At 31.3% G+C, this 9,124-nt stretch overlaps 1 protein-coding gene across 1 annotated transcript; it reads left to right on the top strand.

The window, feature by feature from the left end:
* Positions 1–4,579: 4,579 nt before the first annotated feature.
* Positions 4,580–5,149, top strand: LOC136082982 (uncharacterized). The gene has a single exon (XM_065802396.1). The coding sequence runs from the start codon at positions 4,580–4,582 to the stop codon at positions 5,147–5,149; it is 570 nt and encodes a 189-aa protein (XP_065658468.1).
* Positions 5,150–9,124: the final 3,975 nt, after the last annotated feature.

The raw sequence follows: 9,124 nt of genomic DNA, 5'->3' as shown, positions 1-9,124 counted from the left end.
TTTTTAATTTTTGCAGGATACCATTGCATAAAGTATGGAACAACAATCCAATCACCAATTTGAAAATCAACTGCTAACTCCTTTGCAATCAACTGAATATCATTGTTTAAATCATCTTCTTCGTTTTCAAGTGCGTCTTTCATATCAACAGTTTCATCAATCACATCATCAGTTAAGTTAACCTCTTCACAAAAAGTGGTTGCCAACCTTCCTGTTCTTTTTTGCTTACTCCATCTAAAAAATTACACTTGAAGGATAAAGGAAATTGCTAAATATTTATCTCAAGTCCCAAGAAAAGAAAAAAGTAACATTTTTTAGCATACATACTTTGGGTATTTGTAAATATACAAGTTAATTTACTTGCCTACAGAATAATGATCGAATTTGTTGAGTTGTCACATATTCACATGGCTTTAACATTGTCCTCAGCTGTTGGTGAACTTGCTCTGGATTCATTTTCTTCCCACATTCTTCTCCAGCCATAAACATCTGCATTAGCAATGTTTTTTGCTTTGAAGAATATCTAAATACTTTTCTTTTTGGTAATGCCCATCCAGTGATGCTTGTGAAGTTTTCAATCCCTTGTTTAATGATAGAATGGGATAATAGCAGGTGATCAGAAGAATTAAGGTTCGAATTTAGGTTCATTTTGTTGACATAGGAAAATCTTGCTCTGTCTACCATAGATTTTGCCACAGATTGAGAAGTGTGGTTTTCTGAAAGTATATGCTCTGCTAATAATTCAGTATCATAAAATGATTCAGCACAAGCAATTTGTGTACAAAACTTAAGAGTATTAACACTTCTATCAACACGTTTTTTTTTGGAAACTGATGGCGCAGTATAACTTTTGCAAGTTGAACTATAGGGCTTAACAATTTGAACTGAAGAATGGAATGTCACATTAGTATAGTTCCATTTTTTACCTTTTCCAATTCGGAAGTATCTCCACATTATCATGTGATCAGAGACAAACTGAAAAGAATGATAGCTATTAATGCTGGGAATCAGATTTGTTCCTGATAAAGTAGAAGCTTTGGAGTCTATTGTAATTACAGCGACATCAGCATTTTGAATTCCATTGCCATAATGAAGAGCCTCATAAATATCTTCTGCAGTCAACATATTGTTTCCAGCATTAATAAAACTCCTTATGACACATTTCGCTCCTGCTGACTCTCTGTCACATTGATCTTTTCCACGTGACGGCTCATTATAATCATACCTTTTAAGAAAGAATTGTTTTGCTTTGCAAACTTGGTAAAGAGCTTCTAAGTAGAAGTTGCCATGATAAGATGATGCATTATCTGACTTAGCATAAAGGTTTTTTAAACAAGGAAAATCATTTCGAACTTTGGTTAAAACAACATCAGCTAAACAGAGTACATCAACAAGGCTTTGCTGACATCTATAGACAGCAGTGAAATAGACTTTTTTTTTCATTTGACCATTTTCATGGAAGAAGAAGACATCAACATGTAGAGTCATTCCTTTCTTTCCGAAATAATCCTTTTGGCTTTCACGGAATTTAGCTGGCAAAATTTTCTGAAAAAAAATTTTCAGCCAAAAACCAGTTTCCTCATCAAGTTGCTCAAAAGCCATTATTTTGGCCATTTTTTGTTGTGCATCACGTATTTGATGCTTCATATAGGCTTCAACATCTTCAGTAGCCACATTTAAATCATATAGAAGATCTTCATCTTTTCTTTCTATAACTAACTCACGAACCTGGTTGATTGCTGAAATGAGGTTTGCACAGTCAAAATATTGTTCATTTTCAGCAGCTATAAAGGGTTGATTCAAGTCTGGATCTATATCTGAAAGAGCAAAAGAAGTAAAGTGACTATGCAAAGTGGAACTTTTACTACACTTGAAAGGATAATTACTCTTCAAATACCTTTTACCCTTTTCAAGGAACTTAGTATTATTTTTATACTTCCACTTTTCAGAAATAGCAATCAAAGTTTGAAACCCATCCATGCCAGCTGCCGTGACATCAACAAGACCAGCCTAAGCTTTCCTTTGAGAAGGTTTTATTCCACGAAGAATTCTCCATAATGAAGTATCTGACATAGGGAGATAATTAGTTTCTTGGCAAACTTCTTTATAAAATGTGATTGTATGGCTAAACTTCATCATTAAAATGGCATTAGCCACTTTTTTTTCCTCTCCATTGTCAAACTTTATTTTATTTACACCATAAGCTACATCTTGCAGCAAACCTCGACAAAACATAAATTCTAAAAAATGTTCTATTTTTTCCTGTGGCATTCGGCATATGTTTACCTTTTCCTTTTTTGGTATGGAAAATTCTCTGTTTTGTTTTTGCAACTTGCGTGCTTTTTCAATTTGATGTTTTTTGCAATTAAAGATTTTCATTAATGCTTCTTTAGTGTACTTTTAATGGTTAATAACTGAAAGCAAAAAAATTTGTCCTACAGAATCGCTTTCTTGAAACATCTTAACTGGTACAACAAGGTCTTCTGGAACCAATTGTGTTGAACCATCTTCATCCTCATTGTGTAACACTTGAGAAATTAGTACCTCTGATTGACCTGGTGCAATTGCTTCAGCAAATATCTTCTCAAGCTGCATTTAAAATTTTTCAAATTTCTTCTTAACTTTCTGTTTGGTTCCTGGGGTTAAGTCTTCTATTCGCTTTTGCTTTATCTGAGAGGACAGTGGACTTGCTCTAAACGATTCACACAAAGAGCTAGCTGCTGTTTTTGATTCTTCGATAGTTTCATCTGAAATGATTGTTATATCTGGAACATATATGTCATCAGCAGGAAAGCAAGACTTTATTGGTGTTGGAGCTGGTTCTAACATGTCAATACTGTTACCTGTAGAAATACTTTTTAGGTGGCTGAAGCAAAATACGGCTCCAACAGGAAGTGATAAATTCTTTTCATTATAAGCAGCAAGGGTGTTCAAAGGGATGGATCTAATTTTTGGTGCTTTTTTACCGATTTGAAATTCATGTCTTGGGTGTTGACAACTGTTTGGCTGCTTCCAGCCAATACCAAAAGAAAAACGATGGTACGCACATAATGAGTCATAGCGTGAAAGATAAGCTTGTAGTCGGCTTTCAATCAAGGTTTTTTCATTCTACTGGTTTGTCGGTAGAAGCTATAAAACAGTAACGTTAGATTTTCCACCTATGGAGAAAGAAATCCTGTTTCTTTTAATAAAAAAGCAAATAATACTCTAATATTATTCATACCTTTAAAGCATGTAAATAATTAGTTATGTCAACAGTTAATTCATTAACTTGAAAGATTCCATCTTTGTTCCAACGCTTAAAGGGACCACAAGAAGTCTTCTCTTTATTAAAATATATGCATTTCTCATAAGGACTGACTTTATTCTTGCTCTCTGACATATTTTGTTTATTGATAATTATTTATTAACTAATATTAAAATAATGCAGTTTTTACTAACAAATTTTAATTCTTCTACTGAAAACTGCTGAAAAAAAATTATGTTATGTAATTCAAGTAAACCATGGTATGTACCAAGTAGTCATTAACAAAAATGTCATACTAAGTCGGCAGTAATTTCGTCCCCGCAGTATTATCTCGTTCTATCTACAAATGAAATAAATAAAATGTTCTGTTTAATATATAAAATAAACACAAATATAAATATATATATATATATATATATATATATATATATATATATATATATATATATATATATATATATATATATATATATATATATATATATATATATATATATATATATATACAATGTTCCACCTGATATAATATATTATATTAGATAGAACATTGTATTTATTTATATATAGTTTTTATTTGTTTTTATTTTAAGTGCTATATGTATTTTTTTCAATTTCTCTTGTACAGTTTCTTTATAAAAAAGTATTATATTAAAATTTTCAATAGCAGCACTAATTGATATGGCTGTAAAGTAGCCGTTGCTAAGTATATCTATACCGTTGCTAGGGTATTTTTTTAGTTAAAAAATTGGCAAAATAAGGCTACTTCTAGGACTTCTTTTTATCACCAGAGCACATGGATTTTTTTTCATATATTGGAAGATGCATATTTAAGGAAAATAAATAACTTATACTGTTTATGGTGGACCTAAGGCCACAGTTGTTATGGGTAATCTATCAAAGCGCGTTGAACGCAAAAGTGATTTTTGGCAGGTTACTACTTCCCAGGTCCTTGCATGCACATGGTTTTTGTTTGAAAAAATCAATGTTGTGGTTTCGGACCACAATTTCTAGACAACTGAAAATGTAATCATGTTGAATTTTTACTTTTACTGTAGAAACCTACCCAGATAAGTAAAAAAATTAAAAAGAAATGTTTCTGTCATATTCATGTTGCTAAAACTACTCCTCAAAGTAGCAATTGCACTCCACGCACAAAATTTTCTCAAAACGGGCCAAATTTTGGGACCCAAAATCTCGGTAACTAATAAAAATTTTTGAAAAAAAAATTACCAGTGGCCCATTTTCATTGTATTTTACAAAATATCTAAAATTGAGTACAATTTGAAAACATCACTTCCAAAATTTGCTTATTTTGCCTACATTTCTCAGACAATGGCTCTTAAGAACCAAATTAAATTATATGAAACAACCATCGCCTTAAACGTTAAAAATAACCCAAAAGCAATTTATGCATATATAAACAAAAAATCAAAAGTTAAAGAAGGAATTAACGCATTAAATGTAAACGGCAAACATGAAACAAATTATTTATCAATAGCGCATTCATTAAATAACAATTTTAGCTCTGTTTTCACCAATGAAACTAGTGACAATATGCCATTCTTTAAAAATAGGACAAACATTATTTGTGATAACCCTACATTTTCACCGGACACAGTTTATATAATCTTGAAGTCACTAAATCCAAATAAATGTACAGGAGTAGATGGAGTTCACCCATTTCCTTTAATGTGTTGCGCAGATGCGTTCTCACTTCCTTTATCACTTATTTTTAATAAATCGTATGACACTGGAATAACTCCATCGATGTGGTTAAATGCTAATATAACACCATTATTTAAAAGTGGAGATAAATCGGAACCATCAAGTTATCGACCAGTATCACTTAATTCACTTATAACGTATCTTAAAAGCTACATTTATGTCGCACTTAGAAAATAACAATCTCTTGACTAAGAAACAACATGGATTTTCTAAAAAAAAAAACTGTTGTACAAACCTTATAGAATTTATGGATCTAATAACTCAAGCAATGGAAGATAATTTACCAGTAGATATCATTTTCCTAGATATGAAAAAAGCTTTCGATTCCGTGCCTCACAACAGATTGTGTCTTAAACTAAAAAGTTATGGATTTAACAAAAAAGCAGTTAGATGGTGCAAAAATTTCGTAAGTAACAGAGTGCAACGTGTCGTCTGCAACAGCGGATTTTCAAATTGGTCTCCAGTTACAAGTGGGGTACCGAAAGGGTCTGTCTTGGGTCCGTTTATGTTTATTGTTTACATAAACGACTTACCGAATGAGTTATCAACGAACTGTAAAATGTATGCTGATGATATTAAACTAATTAACATAATTAGATCATCTTCTTACATAGAAAAGACTCAAACAGATCTAAACAACTTAATAACATGATCACAATTATGGCTATTAAAATTTAATGTCAGCAAATGTAAACGCATGCATATAGGTAGCAAAAATACTAGGCATAAATACACAATATATGATTCAGTGCTAAATAGAGTTGAACTACCAGAAACAAAAATTGAAAAAGATTTAGGAATTATGATCTCAAACGACTTAAAATGGTCTAGTCAAGTTAGTTATGCGTATGGTAAAGCTAATAAAATGTTAGGAATAATAAAACATTCATTTAAAAACTTAGACATAAATGCATCTAAATTATTGTACACCTCTCTTGTAAGACCGCATCTAGACTACGCAAATTCAGTGTGGTGTCCTTACTTAGAACAAGATAAAAAAAAAATTGAATCGATACAACGTAAAGCAACACGAATAAAATGTCTTCAAGGGAAAAACTATGAAAGTAGACTAACCTACTTTAAATTAACGACTCTTGAAAAAAGACGCGAACGTAATGACTTAATCTAACTTTTCAAAATAGTAAAAAAAATAGATAACTTAACATTGGAATACCCACCAGATTTAATAACTTCAAATACGAGAGGTCACAATTTGAGGTTTCATAGACAGTTAATTAAAAATCCAAAGAGGTACTATTTCTTAACAAACCGTGTGATTAACAGCTGGAATAATTTAGATCAAAACATTGTAGATTCTAAAACACTTAAACAATGTAAATCAAAGTTGGACTTATTTTTAACATAAATTGGCTGTTAGAGCCTAGATTACCTAGGCTCCGTACATTGTCATTGTACATGTACACAGTTATTATTAAATTAAATTAAATTAATCAAAGCATAATATAAAGTTCCCATGCTTTGTTAAACATAATAAATCTAAGCTGGAGGTTTTCTTTCTTTTTACAGATGTCAAAAAGATCCTGAAGAAACTTGATTGTTGATCTGCACACTTAAAGGAAGTCTAGTCTAGATGGTTCCTAATTCCAAATATTTTCATTGAGTTTAACGCTTTTTCGTGAACGTGCAAGATACTATATAGCTTCCGATAATAATCTGCATTGTACACTTGGTACGTAAACCGTTGGTTCTCCTATCGGCAAGAGATGACTCTATAAATTGTCAAATAGTGAGTTTCTTTTCTCTGGTAGTAAAATAAATTCCAAAAGAGCAAGTATTGCTCGGGAACTCCATCTTGCATTAATTAGTTTAAGTATTTTTTGAAACTTCACATTAGGTAATACTTCAGATTCTTCAAAAAAGTGGAGTTAGGAGATAAAATAGAGATTTCATGACATCATCTTATCCTATTGTTTCAGTAATCACTTCTTTACCATTCTTAGAATTTTTCCTTAGCTGTTCATAGTTCTTTACTAGTTCCGGGATAAACGGATATTTGATATTAGGCGACATTTTTTTCCTCCAAGTTGTTCATTCATTACTACGCAAAGGACTCGGTCAAAAAAGTATTGTTGAAAAACAATAAATTTTTTCCAGTTTCTTTTTAGTAAATCGTCTTTGTAACTGACTGACAACATCATTCTTTCTTCCAGTGTTTACATTCTTAATTTCCGCTACTGTTCCATAAGCTGTAATCATAAAGAAAAGCTGTTTTATACTTTTAACAACAGTACCTGATTTTCTGCCTGGTTGTTCTAGTACTTGTAACTTAACTTTTTTTTTTATTCTTTATTACTAACACTTGATATTCTTGATGACTAATACCTTTTCCATCAAAGTACAGTGACCAACTTTTTAAATTTTAACAGCTTCTTTAATAGTTAATTTGAATATACCAGACTGTTAAGTTACTAATTTAGACGCAGGTTTGGTTTTAATGTAGTTCTTGCTGGTACTTGCGGACTGCGTTTCTGAATCTTCAGACTCTTAAGATCTTTGTGCTTCTTTTCAGAAATGAATTATAAAATTGTATAAGATAAAATCTTATATTTTCCAGATTATTTGGTTTCTTTCAGTAGTTAATTCACTTTTATAGGACATATTAATTCGGTCCTGTAAGATCAGTACCGTCGGTCCTGTCCTTACGACTACATAAAATAAGATTTTTGATATTTTACTTAGTGGGCATAAGACCTAAAAAAAGACGTATTGAACGTTCAAAAGACGTTCAAAAAAAGTTTTAAGACGTCTTTTCAACTTTTTTTACGTTCCGTCAATACTTTATAGCAATCCATGATATATCAATATAACTGCTACTTTTTGTAGCAAATTGAACAGGGTCTTGATCCAAGAAAATCAACTATAGATGGTAAAAATGCAAGTATTTTTATTTAACATAATATCGCATTATACTTTTTATAATACTTGTAATCATTATAAGATAAAAATGAAATGAGACACCTGATGAAATTTGAAATTATAAATGACAACGTCTCATTTATATTTTCTATTAAGTAAAGAAGGCTTTTAATAAAAAATAGTCGCTGCACAGTCTTTAGAAATGTTACTAAGTAAAAAAAAGGTTTGATGTCATCAATAACCAACGTTTATAGGGAAGAAGACATGAACTTTTTGGAAAAATGCTTCTCCGCGGTGTTCTGTGTGAAAACCTTTAAGGCTTTTTGAAGCAACTAAACTATAAAAAAAATGTATTTTCTAAATTATTTTTATTATTTAAATTCTGATACATAAATAAGTTTTAACAAAGAGCATACCCTGGATAAGCAATCCTTTGTTTGAATCTTTTCAAGTGAGTACTGCAGACAGGGCTGCCGAGAGCCGTCACGCCGCCTGGAACAGCATCCCTGATTAGCGCCCTTATTTATTAAAAATTTTTCTATATGATAGATAAAGGACCTTTTTATTTTTTTTATTTTTTTAGGTAACTTCATTTCATTTGGCGCCCCTTAGATATCTGCCGCTCGGATCAAACTGTCCCTCTCGCCCCCTCCCCTCCCCTCCTTCTCTCACCTCGGCGGTCCTGACTGCAGATATAATTATTAATTTATAACCGATGTTATAAAACTTGTCCTGTCGTTGAACCACAGTTCTCTAGCTTATTAGGATAGTGCGCTAACCACTGCGTTACGGTTGCTCCAAAATGCCACCATCTCTATCAACTCAAAGTTTTTAATAATTAAATTTCACTGTTCGTTCATAAAGAAAATGATCAGTCAGATTTGCAAGGATAATGTGGTAAACAACAACATTATTAGTTCCATTTTTCCAATCTTGTAAACTAGGTTTAAGTTGATTTGGACTGGGAACAAGGTCTTCAGTAAACAATCTTAGTTCACTAAAAAGCCCCTGCGTGTTTAATTTTCCTGCAACTAAATATTGTATAAAAGCATTTGTATAAAAATGTATCTATGTAATGAAATCTATAAACAAATACATTGTTTAGATATTCTGATAAAACTGCACATTTGAGAAAACATTGAAATTTTTAAACTTAAACTTTTTTTATTTTTATTTTTAACACAACTTATGTTTAGGAAACTACATTAAAGTTTTAACATTTTTAGAAACAAAAAAATTTAATTCCAACTGTATATTTCCTTGGTAAACATGTTT

Source organism: Hydra vulgaris, chromosome 08 (assembly GCF_038396675.1).
Source record: "Hydra vulgaris chromosome 08, alternate assembly HydraT2T_AEP".
NCBI classification, from domain to species: Eukaryota; Metazoa; Cnidaria; class Hydrozoa; order Anthoathecata; family Hydridae; genus Hydra; species Hydra vulgaris.
This window is presented reverse-complemented; position numbering and strand designations above follow the sequence as displayed.